At 38.4% G+C, this 20,948-nt stretch overlaps 1 protein-coding gene across 50 annotated transcripts in view; it reads right to left on the bottom strand.

The window, feature by feature from the left end:
- Positions 1-20,948, bottom strand: part of TMTC2 (transmembrane O-mannosyltransferase targeting cadherins 2) — a 949,512-nt gene that overhangs the window by 717,881 nt on the left and 210,683 nt on the right. For all 50 annotated transcript variants that reach the window (XR_014804529.1, XR_014804552.1, XR_014804560.1 and 47 more), the window contains exon 4: positions 4,773-4,887. Coding sequence is in view for 1 of the 50 variants with exons in the window: in XM_021093031.2 (XP_020948690.2) it covers positions 4,773-4,887 (115 nt within the window). In the remaining 49 variants the exon portion in view is untranslated. The remainder of the gene's footprint in view (positions 1-4,772; positions 4,888-20,948) is intronic.

The following is a 20,948-nucleotide window of genomic DNA, read 5'->3' on the forward strand; positions in this document are numbered from 1 at the left end:
TTTTATTTTTATTTTATTTTATTTTGTTTTTTGTGTTTTGAAGCCCACCCTGGTGGCATATGGAGGTTCCTAGGCCAGGGGTCAAATCAGAGAGGTAGCTGCCGGCCTGTGCCACGGCCACCACAACTTGGGATCCGAGCCACATCTGCAACCTACACCACGGTGCACAGAAACGTCCTGATCCTTAACCCACTGAGTGAGGCCAGAGATCGAACCCGCATCCTCATGGACACTAGCCGGGTTTGTTAGCCATTGGGCCATGACGGGACCTCCAAGAGAGATAATCTTTACAGTATTTATTTATTCCTGGTTTATTTGTAAGTCTTTTTCTCTGAAGACATTTCTAGAGATGATAACAATTTTTTCCTCTTCTGACCTTTTAACCTGAAGGGTACTGAACTGTGGTAGTGAATACTCCATCGTAACCTTAGAATAAATCCCCTCTCTTACTGGTGTTTTAATCTGTAATACGCTGCTGCATCCACTATATTAATTTTAAGATATGCCTACATTTATACTCATAAATCTAATTGGCCTGTTGCAATTCTGTCATTTGCTCTTGATGTTTGCTTTTTGTTTTGTTTTTTCAGTTTTGCTGTTGTTGTTTTTGGCATTATTCTCTTTTGGTTTTTATGTTAAAAACAGACCTTCTGCTATCCGTTTTACTGAGCTTCATAAAAACAGGTGCAACCAGTAGCAAGCAACGCCACTTGATTAAGACTTGGTAGAACTTAGGAAATGCCTTAACTTGGTTCTTTGAGGAGAAAAACTCTTTAATACGGCTTTCAAATTTTTCCAAGGTTTTGGATTCAGACTGCTGACTTTTTCCTGAGTTACTGTTACATCACTTACACTGCCGCCGGAAAAGTATTCATATTAGGAAGATTTTCATATCTATAATTAACACTTTGTTATTTTAAGCTTCCTTATATCTCTCTGGTTGCAGCCCCAGTCTCATTTGCAACATTGTATATTTGAAATTTTCCATTTCATTCATGACCCTTGACAGAAATTGCTGCTTTTTTAAAGAACAAACTCTCATATTTACTCATTCTTCCCCATTGTTTCTCTGTATTTTACTTTATTAACGGTTTTCTTTCTACTTCCCTTAAATGTATTAGTTTATTTTATTGCTCCTTTCCTAGCTTCTCAGATGAGATGATTAGATTCCTACAGAACAGAAATGACAACTAACTTGTGGTGGCATAATCTCTATTCTCTGCAGAAATAATCCCTTTTGTTATGTAAGATAATCAAGAATTGATTAAGGCACATTAAATTTATTACCTGCTTTCTGAAATCTAATGCCTAATGAAATATTCAATATTCTATTGAATAACCTGGAACTATACATGGCATTCATGCCATATCCCTTTTCTTACAAAGGGAGTAAAAAAAACCTGATCGTATTAACAACCACCTCTCCAGCAAGCATTTTCCATTAGGGTTTAAGGAGGTTTATCTATATGGTTTCATAGTTTATATACATATCCACAGTGGAAGTTACGAGGTACAGCTTTTAAATCACACGAAAAGATTATTTGTTTAATTGAATAAATCTCTCTTCTCAGCAGAGAATAAGCCTGGATAGACACATTTTCTTTTTCTTTCAACCCTTGCTTAACAAGCATCACTAGAACATAAGTAACTTTTCAATCAGTGGCTACAGATAAGAGAAAGAAAAACAGGTTCAAAGAGATACTGGTTGTTCAGCTTACTTTCTCCCCGGAAAGTGTATGAAGAATAGACAGCAGAAGCAAAGTGGCATCCCATATTGCAAAGCAAGCGGTCCCTCTGACAATATTACTTTCAGAGGCAAAAAAAAAAAAAAAAAAAAAAGAATGTGTACATTTATCAAACTGCTAAGGTTCTCTCTCATGAAATAAAAATAGTATGAATCAGTAATACAGTAACATCACACTATTTAGATGAAGATAAATAATGGAGGGAAAGTCTTTGTGGAAGTCTCTGCATATATCCAATCAAGAGAAAGAGGCAATCTCAAATTATTTCAGGAAAAAAGATGGAATACATATGGTGAAGCACTAAAAACTCAGCTGAGCATGAATATCAGGGGTTGTGTCACCTGGAGAGGGGGTGCTCCATCTGAAGACATTCCAGGTTAAAAAGAGAAAACTGAACACTCTGCCCTGTCAATGCAAAACATACGCCGACCTAATTTAGACAAGAGACCACGGGACGGGGAACCCAGGGTTAAAGTCTAGGAGGTTAAAGACAAGGTAAATGGACAAAGAGGAAGTTAAACCAAGCTCATCCTGTCTGCCTTCCCTTAAAAATCTAGACTTTTCTTTTTTAATGATTTTAATTTTTTCCATTATAGTTGGTTTAGCATGTTCTGTCCATTTCTACTGTACAGCAAAGTAACCCAGTCACACATACATAAATACATTCTTTTTCTCATATTATCCTCCATCCTGCTCCATCGCAAGTGACTGGATAATAGTTCTCTGTGCTGTACAGCAGGATCTCATTGCTTATCCACTCCAAATGCAACAGTTTCCATCTTTTAACCCCAAACTCCCAGTCCATCCTACCCCTTCCCCTGTACCCCTTGGCAACCACAAGTCTCTTCTCCAAACCCATGAGTTTGTTTTTTTTCTATTGATAGGTTCGTTTGTGCCATATTAGAGTCCAGGTATAAGTGATACCACATGGCATTTGTCTTTCTCTTTCTGACTTACTTCCCTTAGTATGAGAGTCTCTAGTTCCATCCATGTTGCTGCAAATGGCACTACTTTGTTCTTTTTATGGCTGGGTAGTATTCCATTGTGTATATATACCACATCTTCTTAATCTGGATTTTCTGATGTTCCTTTTTTATTTATTTTTATATCTGAGCTTTTAGATTTAGGCAGTACAAAAGATTTAGATGTAACGAGAACACAAATACATATTAAAAATTAAGTTGAAAAATTAGTTTGATACTGTAATATTCAGAGCAGTCATGAAACACAAGCAGTAGGCATCTTACAATGCCTGATCCCTTATTCCTGGAAAGTGGTTCTCCTCCCTTCCTTTCCAACTCTGGAGGCACTACCAATGAGGTCTCTTACAGTCCAGGCTACAGAGCCCAAAGTTTCATTTAAAAGAGGATGTATGGTCCCGGAAAGGTCAATCAGAGATGTTTCTCCAGGGTTAACAGAGACACCAAGACAACTCCTTCAGAGATTGTCAAGAGTCTGTATGCATACAGGTGCAAAAATCATCAACCCAGAAAGAGCCCCAGAGAATAGAGTGAACCCAGAGGAAACCTAAAGCACGAAATGGAGACAAGTACCCAAAAAATAATAAAAACTCTGGATCTAGGAGTTCCCATCATGGCTCAGCAGTTAACGAATCCGACTAGGAACCATGAAGTTTCGGGTTCGATCCCTGGCCTTGCTCAGTGGGTTAAGGATCCGGCGTTGTCGTGAGCTGTGGTGTAGGTTGCAGACGTGGCTCAGATCTGGCGTTGCTGTGGCTGTGGTGTAGGCTGGCAACTGCTGCTGCCATTCAACCCTTAGCCTGGGAACCTCCACATGCCACGGGAGCAGCCCTAGAAAAGGCAAAAAGACCAAAAACAAAAAAACCAAAATACCTCTGGATCTAATTGTGCCTTCATCTAGTCAATCTTAGGAACTTTCAGTGAGAAGGGTGAAGAAATTCTCTTTTGTGTTTAAGCAAGTTTAGACTAAGTTTCCCTTATAAACAAAAGAATGTTATAAATATAAGAGGCAGAAAAGGGATTTTAGATGAACTTTTATTTATCCACTCGCATCTACCTGTACCTCGGGGGGCTTTCCATTCAAAGAACAGAACCGATTCCCCCCTCAGAGCTTTTTCTAACCCAATATACACAGGATTTCTCAATTATCCCGTTACCTCAACCTCATCATCGCAACCTTGGAAGGAGGGACGGGGAGAGAAGAAAAATTACCATATTTGATAACTCGCAGGTTTAGTACATGTCCTGTATATACTCTGACACCAGCAATTTTTTAACAGAGGATAAAATTTATCATTATTAATAATTAAGATACCAACTATATAGTGTATCATACTTAGCAGCCTTACTTTATGATGCCAACTAAGTTTTTCCCTTTCTTTTTCTTTTTCTTCTTCTTTTTTTTTTTTGGTGGTGCCTGCAACATGCAGAGGCTCTCGGGCCAGGGATCCAACCCGCGCCACAGCAGCAACCAATCATGCTGGGTCCTTAACTGGCTGAGCCGGCAGGAACTCCTCAACCAAGTATTAGCGGTGCAAATTTATTTATTTATTTTTCCGTCTGCAGCTGCACCTGAGGTACATGGAAGTTCCTGGGCTAGGGGTTGAATCAGAGCTGCGGTATCAGGTCTACACCACAGCCACAGCAACAGTAGGATCCTTAACTCACTGACCCCATGTTGGATTCTTAGCCCACTGAGCCACAATGGGAACTCCATTAAAAAACCCCATTTAACTCTATTCAAATGGAACTCCATTTAAGAAAAAGAATAAAACTAAAAGTCTTTAGACTAATGTTTATGTGATATGGCACAGTACTTCAAAAAAATACAGCTATATTTTATCAATACACATGAATATCAATGACATGGCACAAAACAGAGATCACAAATGCCACCCATGCACTAATCTTGGAGGCACGATTCATGAAAAGACTATTGCAGAAAAACAGCTAGCATCATCTCCATCTGCAGCAGTTAAAGCAACAGTCCCTCTCGCCACGTGTTTCAAAGGTGAACCAAACCAGAGGAAGCAAAATGCATACTCACAAATTGTAAAGCATGTCAGCCATGTTGCTTCGATAGTACAACGCGTTTCTATAGGCGCTTTCAGCTTCGGAAATTTTGCTCTGACTCTTCAAAACATTTCCAAGGTTACCCCACGCTGCCAAAGAGAGAGAGAAGCACTATTTAGGCTGAGTGTCCTTCCAATAACACATGACATAACATCAGGCCATCAGGAAGTACCCCAGGGAGAAAAAGAAAACCTCCTAAAACATTTTTAAGAAAGAAAATGCATCTCCTTTATATGCCAACATTTCATCAAGCGAGGGGATTAAACACAATGAGAGCCTCCCCAAATAATAACTGCATCTCAAAGCTGACACCCACATGCAATTCATCATAAGGCCAACGGCCGTGTTTCCTCCAGAGCGCCGGTAAAGACTTCCTGCTCTCTCAGTTTTCCGTAGGGATCTTCATGGACTGAAATATCATAGACTTACTAGGTCAGAAACTGTAAGAAGTCATCTTACAATAGACAAAGATTTCATTCATATATGAAAGGACTGATACATGATATAGAAGAATTGGGGGAGTGAAAAGGAAGATTAAGTAACATCAAATCTATGAAGAGGCTTCAGAGTCTTTAGAACATATCAGTAAAGCACTATGCTTCCTAAAACAGTTACGGATATACGGTTTACTCAGGTATAATGTTCTCTGCTAATACATTCTTATGTGGGACAATTGGCAACAGCATTTTCACACACAATCCCATTTTAAAAATCTGTATTTTCTGTATGCCTCATATTTCACTCCAAATAAGCATGATTTCGCAACATTGGAAAGAGTAAAAGACACCCACCAACACTCGCCCCTGAAAGCATGGCTCTCCAGCAGACGTATCCCTCAAACTTGGGTGTTTCTCTCATCTTCTTTCCTTCCCACAAGGAAATGAGCCCTGCCCAACTAGACGGTGAGGCTGAGAAGAAGACTCACGTGTGTCACTATCTATTTATTGGGGTAATTACTAGGTGTATATGAAGAATGAAAAAGGTTTCAAGACACCAATTTTTAATGCATGAAGAAGTGTAAAATCTTTCAATGCCAAGTTTGCCTCTGTGCCCTGTAATTTACCAGAGTGCCTTCCTTTACTCATCTGTAAAGTGGGGGGAAACAGTATCTCCTGGGGTTTGCGAGGAGGGTTAAATGAGTTTGTAGAGGGAGCCATAATGCGGGGTAATGGCTGCCTGGAGACAGCAGTATGGTAATTAGGACGTGCTCAGATAATCAGATGAAATAACTGCTTCCTTGGAGTTTAAAAAATGCTGCCTTTTCAAATGAGTAGTCTTAAAGTTACCTTGGGGATGCTTGAGTTCACAGGTTTCTGGCACTGTTGTCTGTACATAGGGGGTATAAATCAGTGCCTGCCATGTAGCAAACACTCAATAAATATTTGCTCTTATCATTAATATCATTGTAATCGATGCTTTTTGCATTTTATAATATTAAACATTGCTTAGAGAAACAGTATTAAATATAATACACTTTATGCCTTTAATATTATCAAAAAGAATAATAATCCTTCAGATATCTGCTTTTCCTCTGGTGGAAAGAGGAGAAAAACAGGTCCTTAAGATTCTGCAGCCCCTCTTCAGGCCAGATACCGCACTGCACCCTAGAAAAGTACTGTCTCACAGAGCTCTCAGCACAGTCCGGTACATAACAGCCACGCTGGGTGGATAAGAAGACAGACTCCGAGACAGTAAAGAACTTGCCAAGGTGATGCAGGAGTCTTAAAGCAGGCACTTCCATCTGGAGCTGGCTGCTTCCAAACTTTTTCCAGGCTCCACCCAGCATTTTCATACCACATTTCATCTTTCATTGCAAACCAACACTCACACACTAGAATCAGGCCTTGGCATTAGGAATCAATAGAAAACTGCAACATTCACACACTAGGAGTTAGGCCTTGGCATTAGGAGTCAACAGAAAACTGAATCCTTAAACTGAAAGATAAAAGTTAGTTTAAAAAATACAAAGTAGGAAAAACATAAAACAAAATATATTATGATCATCTATAAATAGGCAAAACACCATATGTATTTTGTATTAATCCCCCAAACAACCACTGAATTAATAAAGCAGGGTTCAGTAGAATCGTCGAATAGCCAGGCTGTTTTTCAACCCACCTCACCCTCCCAAAGTTCTGCTTTCACTGTGGCATAAGCAAATGAAAATACATTTACACTGGAATCACTCCAGAGAAATGCATTCAAATATTAAAATAAACATCAGGAAAACATCACTGAAATGCTATCCTATCTAACCCATAGTCTTAGAACACAAACGCCGAAAAACATTATGGCAAGAAATTACTTTGAATATCAAAGCATCTTTCCAGATAAATGGTTTGACACTTTTCCAGGTACTTATATCTCAATTAAACAATTCACGTGTGTTTCTCTTGTTAACAGCCAGTAGACACATGTCTAGAATATATGTTTACTCGTTTGGTTAGTTTTTCATTTGTTTGTTCATAAATGTATCTGTTTATTAAACAGGTATGTGTTAAGCACCTATTTTGTGCCAGGAATGTTACTGGGGGCTGGCACTTAGAACTGTACGTACACAGGAGGTCTCACCCATGGGGAGCTTAGTTTGAAATGGGGAGTCAAGTGGAGGGGGGACAGGAGGGCCACACAGTAGAATAAATGAGTTGACCTCAGGTGATAAGTGCTACAAAAAATAAAGAACAAAGAAAGATGGAAGGGACGAGGCTGATTTATACAGGGGTGTCCTAGAAGTAGGGAAATGGGTGTGGTCTCTAAAAACCGAGGACAAGGAGCAAGCCTTGCAAAGATTGGCGATTTCAGGTAAGGAAGCAGGTAAGAAGAATCCAAGGTGACTTTCACAGGGAAAGGCAACAAAAGACATGGCGTATTTCCAAGTAAGATTACAATTTAGAAATTACAAGTGAGACTACGATTGAGCAATGAAAAATCATCAGCAAAGTGATGTGGCAAAGCCACAATGTGATACTAAGTTTCTTGGTTTTTGTCCAAACAGAAACCTCTCATATCCTTATGATTAAGTCATTGTCCTGGGTGACTGCAAAAAGAAAAAGTCCCAAATTAAGCACATAGTTTTAAAAATAATTTTAATGGCTTATGGATAAGAGGAGGAGGAGGCCAGGAAGGGAAGGGGGAAAGAAAGGAAAGATGAGACAAAGTTATTTTGAGACCATGACAGATGAGAAAAAGCAAGATAATTTTACTAAATACAAAAAAAGATAAAGGCCCCCGTATGACCATCAAAATACCAAACCTCCCACTCTCTTGCTAAATGAATGACTTCTTTATCCAGGCATAGAATTGTCCCAGCATCCTATTTAGAGGACTCCCCAATTTCCCTAAACTCCCTCTCAAATAGCCCCAACAAAATCCAAATCCAGTGACAGGACACATCAAGAGATTTCCCAGGACCCCCATAGCACAGTATTCCCTCAGTTCAGGGAGTCATTAAGCCACCTTCTTTACTACCGGTGTGTTCCTGCCGGCCTCTGGCTGAAAGGTGATGATGGAAGTGCTCTTATCATATTCAAACATGAATATGAATATGAATATGATTATTGCCTTTTTAGGGCCACACCTGCAGCATATGGAGGTTCCCAGGCCAGGGGCTGAATCAGAGCTGTAGCTTCCAGTCTACACCACAGCCACAGCAACGCGGGATCCAAGCCACATCTGTGATCTACACCAGAGCTCACAGCATCGCCAGATCCTTAACCCACTGAGCGAGGCCAGGGATGGAACTTGCGTCCTCATGGATGCTAGTCAGATTCGTTTCCACTGAGCCACAATGGACACTCCTATAATTATTTTCCAAATCCCTCCTTCCTAAGATAATTGCTCTTCAGCACTGTGTTTACCAAAATAGAGTTTAAGCTTTTAAGTAAGAACTGATAAAACGAAGCCTAAAATTTTTGCATCTTTTTTTTTTTTTTTTGGTGTAAAATTGTTGTTACTATTCCCTACTTTTAAACTTAAGTATGACTGGTTTTTGCATCAATGCTAACATAGAGATTACGTCTAAAAATAGAAAGGTAGCCTATAGAATATAACCTAAAACTTTCTAAAGTAGTCAACTAAATAGAAATCTTTTCACAAAACGTGTTCATTGATAAACAAAAAGCAGGAAAAATGCTGACTTGAGAAACCAGTTAAAATTTAGCTTTTACAGACACATGATAGTTTAAAGGAAAATACATTAAAATGAAATATAAAAAGTGCATATTAAAAGGGCTAATGTGATTATTTCAAATCTATACAGTTAATCTATAGAATTAATCAGTGTAGCTTAGGTTCTTTTTTCCTATGACTTGACAAATGTGAGCATATTGACCAAGTCAACTGCTTTATATTAGATCAATTTTTATACTTAGCTGGTCTAATGAATTCAAAGTATCCACATCAAAACTTGAAAAATATGGAGGAATATTTCAAGGCTCATGGATAGGACAATTTAACACTATAAAGACGTCAATTCTCCCAAAATTAATCTATAAATTCTATGTAAGACCAATCAACATTTAGCATCATTTATTAACAAACTTAAAAATGTATTCTAATAACCACAATAGAAGAGAAAAATGAAATTAGGCTTTTATAGCATATTCACCTTATACAAAGGTACACGCCAGAGAGTTTTAAAAGATAAATGTGAAAATGGAAAGGTAGAGTTCCCGTCGTGGCTCAGTGGGTTAAGAACCTGACGTAGTGTCTGTGAGGATATGGATTCAATCTCTGGCCTCGCTCAGTAGGTCAAGGATCCAGCACTGCTGCAAGCTTTGGCAGGCATCACAACGGTGGCTCGTGCTGCAAGCTGCGGCAGGCGTCACAACAGTGGCTCGGAGCTGGTGTGGCTGTGGCTGTGCTGCGGGCCTGCAGCTGCAGCTCCAATTCAACCCCTGGCCCAGGAACTTCCACATGCTGCTATTAAAAAAAAAAAAAAAAAAAGAAGGTAAAAAAACCAGTAAAACTAACAGAAGAATATATAGATTCTGTTTGTGGAAGGGAAAGAGACTTCTTAGAAAGACTTCCAAATACAACTCAAAAAGGTAAAAAAATTATGAATTTGAGTATCTCAAAATGAAGGACTTCTATTTACTGAAGGACACTGTGACAAAGTTAAACACACAACAATACACCAGACGCTCTTTCAAATACGTACACAAACAAGGGACGATACTGAGAAATACAAAAAACTCTGAACAAAGCAACAAGAAAGTAAGAAATCAAACACTGGGGGAGAAAATGGGCAAGGGCTGTCAATACGAATGCACAAAAAAGGAACCCCAAATAAATACCGTAATAAATTAAATGACTCTCACTGATATTCAAATTCCTCAGTAATAGAGAAATGAAAATCATAACAATATTCGAGATTGGCAAAACATAGAAAACTGGATAACGCCAAGTCCTGGTGGGAATGGAGAGGAGGGCGCTGTGCATTGTGGGGGGCAGTGTAGCCTGGGGAAGCCGCTGTGTCATGCCACCTGTCAGTCCTCTGTCAATTCGACAAATGCCATTGACTCCACATGAGTAACCCCTGACCAACAATGCCACTGAGAGAAGTTCTCATCTAGGAGAACACATACAAGGACGTTTAATGCAAGCCTCTTAGTTTTGGCTGAGACTAAGAAGTACTCAACTGACCCATCATGGGCATATCATGTGAGACATAAACTTTATGGATTACTGTTCAGCAGTGAGAAAAAATAAACTCCATGGAAATACGGTAACACGACTGGACCTTGAAAAGCCTACAAAGATTCAAAATACCTAACACATTCTGTGTCACGCCAGTTATAAATATTAAAAACTCATTCCCACTCAAAATGTCGCTATGTATTTTACAAGGGTATATCCTAAATCTAGGGACACAAGTCAAGTACATTAGAGCAGTTACCTATAGTGCGAAGGGAAAAATGAAGTCAGGAACAGAGGCAAAAGGGAATAAATACATGAATAAAAGGAAATTTGTAGGGATCATGCTGAAAACTGGTCACAAACCAAGGATTACAGTTAATCTAACTTCTGCAACTGAGTTGGGGGGTATGGAAAAAGGAAAACTGAAGTCACACTTTACATTCCTTTAAAACAGAGATGGGGTTATCCTATACCCTACTTAAGGAATAAAGGGTTTTAACATTCACTGAACTTTTTCTTGTACTAAGACAATTTGAAACAGATGTTTGAGATTTTCCTCAAATTTTCACTTGGTAATTATACTTTGGAGCAACGAACTGAAAGATCTTGTGTTTTCAGTAATATTTAATGTCATTTACATTTTTTACATTTTTAAGCCCATATATTTTATTGATGCATTCATTTCATGTAGTGATCTTTTAAAAGTAGTTTTATTGGGATAAAATCCCTGAAATTCCTCCAAGAAATTGTAATGAAGCCTAAAAAAAAAAAAATCTCTTTTTTTAAAGTCTGTGTTTTAATACACTGTGCCCAGATAAATCCAATGCACACATAAAACTATGGAGATAATAAAGCACTTATTTGCAGTTTAAAAACATGTAATTAATTTATTTTAAAATCTCAATGTAATTTTTGAGAGCTTTTCCCAACAGTGCTTCAAAATATTCAGAAAACTCATTTTACCGCTGTTGTTTGACTAAATGAATGTTGTAAGAAGCGGGTCTAGTTGCGGGACTACTGTTCCAACTCATTGGCTTAGCTTGCAGCCCTATGAGCCTTGACGGAGAAAAAGAGAAGAAAGGGTGAAGGGAGAAGGGACCGTGGAGAAGGAATAAACATATATGCATATTATGATAATCAAAGTCATAATAGGGAGTTCCCACTGCAGCGCAGCACGACAGGATCAGCAGCATCCCTGCAGTGCAAGGACTCAGGTTCGATCCCCGGCCCGGCACAGTGGCACAGGTCATAACAGAGGCTCAGCTCTGATAGTAGCCAGGGAACTCCACAGGCCATAGGGAAGCCAAAAAAAAGGTTTTTTTTAAAAATAGTACTTTCATTTATTTAAAGTTTATTTGATGCTTGCCAGTGTTCGGAATTTATTTAAACAAATAATAACCTTTCAGGTACATCACTATACCTCTTTGATTGATGAGAAAACAAGCTAACTCCCCAAATTGCCAAGCTAATGACACGGAAGAACCAGATCTGTCTGAAGGCGTCAGAATCTCCCTCTCAATACGGAGTCCGAATACAAAGCAGAATAACATATTACAGTACCCAATATTTTCACATATTTAATTGAGGGACTAGAGTGTAATATGAAAACAAAACAAATTATCCAAATGAATCATCCCCTCAGAAGTGCTAGGAGCAAAATATTCTAGAAACAACAAACTAAAGCTATCTGGTACCCATATTTCATAATGCATTTTCCATACCACAGAAACATAAATGCCAAAAATGTACTGTGTTGTACCTGTCTTTGGGAATGTAATTTTCAATGTCACATTTTCTAGTTAATGCAATGGAAACAGAATACACTCTACCTATGTAGACAAATGGTTGTTGCTCAAAGACACTGGGGATTTAGGTACATTTATCAAGAATTCGTAAATGCCCTGAAGATGTCTTCCATGGAACAGAGTTATTCAAAGAGCCTTGTTTACCAAGTACATGACCTATTTCATAGGACTAGGCATATATGCTGATTCAATTGAAGGAGAAGTAAACAGATATGTCTGGATATCACCAGATAAGCTTTAGGAAATCTCATCTGTAAAGTTATTTTATTTTCAAGAAGAAACAAAATTTCTCATTAAAAAAACAAACAAACCAGGAAGCAAAGATGCAAGAATAGCTCATATCCCAAAGGCCCTTCACATGGATATTTAACTGCATCTAAAAGGTATCCACTTACGAAGAAACTTGACCTTAATTCGCAAAGAAAGCTCCCCTTGTACTTAGTCCACAATCTGCCACCGTTTATTTTATGTTCTTTGAAAGGCAGAAAAACAATTAAATTTTCCCATTCTGCAAAAGTGCTTCTAAAGAGAAAACTGAAGGTGAACTCCTTCGAGAAATGTTACAAGTGATATACAACAATGATTCTCTCCAAAATTCGTTCAAAGCCCTCATTCAAATGCAGTAGTTCTAAGCCTAGAAATGCATATGTACTCTCAAGTAACCACTGCAATTTCATAGCTCTTGACCTATCTTTCGAAATCAATGCAGGGTGATTTAAGCAGGCATGTAAAGAATATTGTTTACTTTATACTAAAAGTTTGAAGATATTTATATTCACTTACTATAAAAAAGTTGCAATAACTTTCTTATGATTAGGGCCTGCATTGCTCTTTGAAAAATTAGCTAACAGGATGAATGAATCTCTTAATATTGATATTAAAATCTTAACTACTTAATATGCAGGCAAGTAATTATGCCTCAGGGTTATCAAGCCAGCCTTCGTTTCACTGGTGCACTGAGAACACAGCCACCACAGTCAGCAAGACCTCTCATCTTTGACTTCCGCCTTCAGCTCTCATTTATCTGTGCCTCCGAACTTGTAACATATGCCTTGGTTCCCTGTATCAAGTTCTATGTAAAGATTTGGCAAAAATGAGACATTTCATTGCTTTAAATAAGGTGATAAACCCTAAATCTTGCTTCCTCCCGAGTTGCTTGTTTGAAATCAGAACGCTACCACCCAAAAAGGGTTATATGTTGAAATCTTGCCAGTTCTCGAAACCAGACTGGCTGCAAAAGAAGATAAATTCAGGAGTGCCTAGTGTATCTGATAAGATTTGTTTTTCTTCAGATTATAGACCTATTTGGGGGCTACGTGTTATGTTTATCTGAACCCTTTTAATCCACCTAACAAAGGCTATCGTCCAGTTGGTACTGGATGAAGACACTGTGCCTCCGAGAAAGGGACACTTCAAAGCCAGTGGAGCGAAACGTTGTGTCTGTTTGGTTCCAAAGCCCTTGCTTTTCATCACCAGAGGACACTTGGACTTCAGATGTGTTCCAAAGATGTTAAGTTAGAGAACTGTCATTTGAAAATATAAAGGATAATGAGGTTAAACTTTCTAACCTCAACGAAGAGGGAAAAAAGGAAGCAGAGGGAGGGGAAAAAGAGCTACTTAACTGCATGAAACTTGAGATAAGTGTCAATGGGCTTTTTGTTTGTATTTGTCTTTTCGTCCAGAATGCATTCCACTCCCTCTATTAATAGAGATTGTAAGGGGGTCAACATTTGTAGCCAGGGCTTCTTAGGAATTATATGATAGTCACTTCATATGACTCCAGGGAACTAAGAGCCCTTATAAGCCTACAAGAATTTATTTTTACTGAAGTAATTATACCTTGGATTAGGACAGAAAAGGACATAATGTTGAATGGATTAAAAAAAAATTGCCTCGTTAAAATGTTAAGTGGAAAAAGTAGACATAATTTAAGAATTATGATTTGTGTGATACCAGACTACATATACTATATGCTTTTCTGTTATCTTAATTATAGCAATTTTATAATATACGACTATATCTCTTGTTTTCCTACCTTTGGTTACTCAGATGGACCTGAAAATAAATTTATTCCTAATAAGGGAAAAAAGTATTAAAAACAACAAAAAATAAAATTTAGTATTGCAATAATATGTTAATATTATCTTGACACCATTGTTAGTCACTATAACAATTGTCAATTATATAATTGCAATCTCCACATATACAATTCAGTGCCGTTTTGTTGTTGCTGCTGTTTTAACCTACTTAGGGTTATGCCCTAGCATTTTATCATCTGCACTCTCTACTATATTCTGACTTTGGCCATGAGCAGTCCCACATCCGTAGTTCAGGGTCTGTTATTAGAACCACACACTGTTCACCAAGCTGGGTCTTACCCGTGCCTGCCTTCACTCATTCATTTCCCATCAGTGCTGAGAATTTTTCCCATGGCCTCTCCATCAAAACAAAACAAAAAAATCAGCTCCATGTCCCTTTCTAAGAGCAATATGCACAGTATTATATATGAAGATAGTAAATACAATTGTGTTTACAACAAAAGGACTGGATGAGGGGGAAGAATTCAGAAGTACCTGAGCTTTGAGGCGCTCCTCAAATCTTACCAACAGACCTTCTCTGCCTGTTAACACTGGTGAAAGCAGTCCATATAAAACACTTGGTGAACACAGAATTGGCATACACCACAAATAGTGACCCTGTTGATATAAAAGACACACATACTGATGCAGGAAAGACTCATCAGAAATTCCCTGTATTAGCCAACCTCTTAGCCCATGAAGTCATTCAGCCAGGACCACTGATTGACTGCAAATTATAAAGAGAAGTTGAGTTGTTTGGGATTTCCTAACAGAAATAGAAGTGTCCCAGAGAATCTCTAATGGCTTGTCTCTGTCACATTTGGCTGGATTTGCGCATGGCTCAGTTCTCAATGGTGAAGAACTCTGAGAAAAGGAAAGAGTTCCAGTATTCTAAACAACTCCAGGGGCGGGGGGGGATTTAAAAACAAAATTCCCTCTTTGGCTGTTTTATAATCTGGTCTCATAATCTACTTTATCTCATAGTGACTCTTGTCACCCTTTAAGTGGGTCCCCACCATCTAACAGCCCCAGGTTAGCTTCCCACTATAGGTCAACTAAAACGAAATGCGATGTGGAAGCATAAAACAAAACACCCCAAAGCTAAGCTTTTAGATCTAGTTCTATCGCCACTTAGATCTGGGTGCATGAAGTAAATTACCAGACTCTTTATTTCTCATTAGCAAAAGGAAGGCAACATGTACTACAGACCAAATCCTGGGCAAGGGGAGGCGACCCCCAGTCGGTCCCCCATCCCCCACGGCGGTACTGCTACACTCACTGCACAGATGAGCCCCTAGAGGCTCAGAGAGGCTGTGCGAACCGGTATCCAAGGCCTGGGCGAGGATCAGCCCCGTACCTACCTCGCCGCAGAGTCTGCCCTCCTTACCGTAATGGTCTTTTCTCCCTAAGCCTTTGCCTCTCTCTTAGTTTCTCATTTGTAAAATAGGTGTAACAAAGCTTGCCCAAGTGAAACTCCAGCCGCACTGCGATGATTAAACAAGATAACAGAGGTAGAACTCTCCGCAAAGTATAGTATTATGGAAAAGGAGTAATATGTCACTAATAGATTATCATCCATAAACAGCATAAATGGTTAGGTATTCACTTTTAGGGTACCTCTGCTCTATTCAGTGCCCATGGGCATGCTATTGAGAAGTTCATTTCCAAGACAATCCAGGCCAAGAAAAAGAAAGCTCAAAGCAACATGAAATACTATCGAAGCCACTTTTAAGACAAGAAAAATACAAAAATCATAAAGATTACATTTTACTTTTAAAAAATCTGCTCCTAAGATAAAAATGTAGTGCATCAGAAATGCAGTACATCAGAACACCTTTTACACCCTACATTAACTTCGATATATTAATTTTGGACAGTCACTTTCAACTTCGGAGCTCGTGTTAAACGTTGGAAAAGTGAGTTAAGACCTGGAGGAAAGGGCACTTTCCAGAGTAAGAAATGATCAGGAAAAATACAAATGTCAAGAATAAAATATTTATGTAAGTAACAAAATCACAAATATTACTGAGAAGAAAGGAAAAATCAACTACTAAATGACTGCAATAAATTTCTAAAAATATCAATTACCTTTGCTACATGCACAAATCTTAGGCAACTGTCATTTGAATGTATTTCCTTTTGTACATTCAGCCAACAATGTGCAAGAGAAAAAAAAGAGGGAGGTTCAGCTTTTTTGTTGCTGCAGAACCGCTAGATGAGGGTTCTTCAAAGGCTGTGCATTTGGATGAGGCATTCTGACGTCACTCGAAACACAGAGTACTGGAAGAAAGAGGGCCGTGACTCATTTAACCATCTTAAAACACACACCTCAGAAAAACATGCTTCCAAATGGTGACCGGAAGCTAGCACACAGAGGGGTAAAAGAAAAGGAAGAGCCAGAAGGTCAACTACCTAAAATAACATCGTCTCATCGGTTGAGCATCAGAAGAAAGAGAAGGGCTGGCCCATTTTCCTAAAGCTCTAATCTTAACTAGATTGGATCCCCACAGAAAATTCTCAGGGGCCATGAAGGCATCTTTTATACCAGCCACAACCACAGGACACATATTAGTGATTAATGAAGATTACCAGCTAGAAGTTATGACGAGATATGTGGTTGTAGAAGCATTATCCATATATTCCACCCATGTGGCCTAAATTATGTGGACATTCCAATAATTTACATTTCAGGCTGATGAAAACCCATAGAGAAGCTGTATTTTCCTATGAAATCATCAGGATTGGGGTTAGGATATACTTCTTCCAGCCTACACTTTTAACTTAAAACCTCAGAAGTAAATACCTACGGCAGGCTTCATTTAAAAGGGAGCTGAGAACCAACAGCCATAACTAAAGCACGCAGGCCCCCAAGCAAAGGACCACAGAAGCCTCTTTCTTCCAGAATCACACCACGGAGAACAAAGGCATGGCACACCAAGAACTTGAGTGACTGTGTCACCCACGCAAAAAAACTGTCTCAAAATCATTGTCCTTGGAGGAAAAATGTAATTGTAATGTATACATGTAAGGATAACCTGACCCCCTTGCTGTACAGTGGGAAAATAAAAAAAAAATTATTAAAAAAAATGAAATAAAATAAAAATACAGTTTCTTAAACAGTAAATAAATAAATAAAAATACAGTTTCTTAAACAGTAAAATAAATAAATAAATAAATAAAAATACAGTTTCTTAAACAGTAAAAAAAAAAAAAAAAAAAAAAGCCATTGTCCTCAGGTGTAAGAACAAAAGAGATTCTTTCAATCCTGTACCATTACGTCCTAATAAGAGAAATCCAGGAGCACACATAATCTCAAATATATCATTGTGATTGGAGATTAGAAAAATGCACAACACATGGATTTGTACACTATCAGTAATTAACAGGCTCATGTTTTTTTACGGAAGCCCAGAAACTCATCTCCACTTTAAAGCTGTTTTTCAACACTCACATGAATCTGGACAAGACCATTCAGTTTTAACCACTAGCATGAACATGACTTGAAGCCATCCTTGGAAAATACTCAGACTACTTGAAAACAGACTGAGGAGAGAAATGAGCTATTCTACACCAGGACTGCAAACCACCAAAGCTTATCTGTAAAACCCGAAGAGACTAAGCCAACTTATAAAGTAAAAACAGACATTATTGCAAAATATCTCTGATCGAGTCTCTGCTGGTACTCTTTTGATATTTAACTTGAGAAATTTCCTCTTCTCCTAAGGAAAGAGAAGAGAGGAAGAGAAAAAAAAAAAATGTTGATCACACTTCTTTATTATACAAAATCCCAGTTGTAAAACACCAAGCCCCAAACATAGTAAGATTGCAAGTTTCCTCTGCCATCCAGGCAAAGAACTGCATTTTAAGGAATAAAGTTCATTGATAGCTCAGTTATCTGTTCCTGTCAAAATCTGACTCTCAGCTATTGTATCTCGTATCTAATCCAGTTCCTTCTTTCTAAACTTAAAATAACTAGAGAGAAAGCTCCCCTAATTAAAATGTACGCCTACACAACTCCCCCAAAGATAAAAATGTTGATATTTTAATAAGATCCCATGGTGTTTTACACGAAGGAATCGAATTATGCTGTTTTAAGATGACTGAACACATGTTCAGAGTGGCAGCTGGCATTATTGGGATTTAGAACCCTAAATACAAGGTACCATAAAGCCTCTATTATAGTCTGCCCTCAAGAAGGGATTTGTGTGTGTGTGTGTGTATGTTTGTTTCTCTTTATTATTTAATCAAATCAGATTGTGGTTTCTTACTTGTTAAGCATTACCATTTTTAAATCAAAACTTTCTGAGTTGCCGTCATGGCTCAGTGGAAACAAAACTGACTAGCATCCATGAGGACACAGGTTCGATCCCTGGCCTCTCTCAGTGGGTTAAGAATCTGGTGTTGCCATGAGCTGTGGTGTAGGCGGCAGATGTAGCTAGGATCTAGCGTTGCTGTGGCTGTGCTGTAGGCCGGCAGCTACAGCTCTGATTTGACCCCTAGCATGGGAATCTAGGCCCCCCCAAAAAACAAAAACAAACAAACAAAAAAAAAATAAAAATTTTCAGTTTCGATCCTTAATTTTTTTTTTTTTTTTTTTTTTTTTTTTTTTTGTATTCTTAGGGCCGCACCCGTGGCACATGGAGGTTCCCAGGCTAGGGGTCTAATGGGAGCTATAGCCGCCGGCCTACACCACAGCCACAGCAGTGCCAGATCCAAGTCATGTCTGTGATCTACACCACAGCTCATGGCAACGTCGGATCCTTAACCCACTGAGCAAGGCCAAGGATCGAACCCTCAACCTCATGGTTCCTAGTTGGATTCGCTAACCACTGAGCCACGACGGGAACGCCTCGATCCTTAATTTTTTAATAAACACATATATATGTTCCTGCTAGATCCCTCTGGATGATAAGATTCATATTGTTAAATTACAAACAAATTTAACACTCATACGCATAAAAGCTAAAAGAATGAGATTTCTAATTTATACCCATATGCATAAAAATAGAGCTGACATTTTGTTTTAGCTACCTTCCCATAGCTACATAGAAACAGTCCTCTATAGCCAAGTCTTTTCCAATAATTATACGACTCAGAGCATCTCAGATTTTTCCATAACCCCTTGAGACTTCACTGGAACTTCCCTCGACTTCCACAGTCACCAGCAATAGGTGTGCCTGCGTAATAAGGCAACACTAAAAAACGTGTTTGTCGTCTTGAAAAGATGCTCTGTGACGTTATCTGTAAGTTTATATTACAGCAGAAAACAAACACATTCTCACCCTTGTGTATTTTATGAGAGCCACATACCTGTAAGGCGACTTTGCCTAAGACAGTCCCTAACATACGTTTTAGCTTACTTCAGCAGTGCGGTTCTCTTTGGTTGAAGGAAAATTTTAAATTTCAAAACCATCAGCTACGTCTTAAACAAACAACTCTATTCTCAAAGATACCTTCTGACAGAGCTAACCGATTCCTTCATAGACGTCAGGTTTAAGGATATAGCTGAGGTTCCTCTTTCTGGCAGGAGGATGACACTCAAGGTCCAGAGACTTCCTCCTCATCCCAGGCACATAAAATGCTGGGTGGAAAGTACAAATATTCGTTAATGCATGTATTAATTGGTGGGAAAGGAAGGGGAATCCCAAGCCTAGAAACTGCTCAAAAGCAGGGATGCACAAGGTTACACAGTTCCGAAGGTGGCATTCGCCCCGCACATAGCTGCAAAACGAAGCTACCAGGGTTTAGGATTTGAGCTACGACAAATGGAAGAAGCCACACAAATCAAGGCCCCTCAAAGGACAGGTCCCTCTCACTCAGGAACATGGGTGAAAACCAAATTTAGAATATAAATATGAAAATACATTATAAGTAATTCTTGGGCTTAATTCCAGGAATTCTAAGGAGGTTCAACATTAGAAAATCCATGAATATAAATCACTAACATAAAAGGTTTAATGGGGGAGGGCCCTATTATTATCAGTATTAAATCATTATCGGTATTAATTCCAAAAAATAGATCTTAAATGAGAAATAAGAAAACTCTACTGATAAAAGCTGTCTACTGAAAAATCTATAAAATATGCATAATTAATGGTGAAACATTTAAAACATTCCTATTTCAACAAGAATGAAACAAAAATCTTGCTGCCATCACTTTGGTTTGATAGTGTAATGGGGGTTTCAGTAAGAAATAAGAACCCAAATGAAAGAAACAAAGCTGTGAAATAAGGAGAGACGTGAAGGGGGCATCCGTGATACTGGTAAGAGCTGTTCCTTAATCTGTGAAATGGGTCTTTCTTTTAATAGCTTTCTTTATGCAGTATATATGATATGTGTGTATATATTTCTCAATGAATGATATATTTCACATGTATTTAATAAAAGACAGCCAAATAAATGTTAGAGAATTTTAAGAATCAAATATAAAAACTAATAGGGAAATCAGAATAATATACCTTCATACTTATTTTACTGATAGGTGAGTTCCAGTTCCTTTGGAATAGAACAACTGGTAAATACATTCAACCTAAGGCAATACTAATTTGAGGTTTGAGGGTTTTCAAAACTCATAAACATTCTCAAAGCTTTGTTATGGATAATCTCAAAGATAAGCTAGCAAGTCAGTCA

This window comes from Sus scrofa, chromosome 5, assembly GCF_054392235.1.
Source record: "Sus scrofa isolate SSC_HxYL_T2T_F1_AM1 chromosome 5, Sscrofa_HxYL_maternal_Yorkshire_Landrace_v2.0, whole genome shotgun sequence".
Classification (NCBI taxonomy): Eukaryota; Metazoa; Chordata; class Mammalia; order Artiodactyla; family Suidae; genus Sus; species Sus scrofa.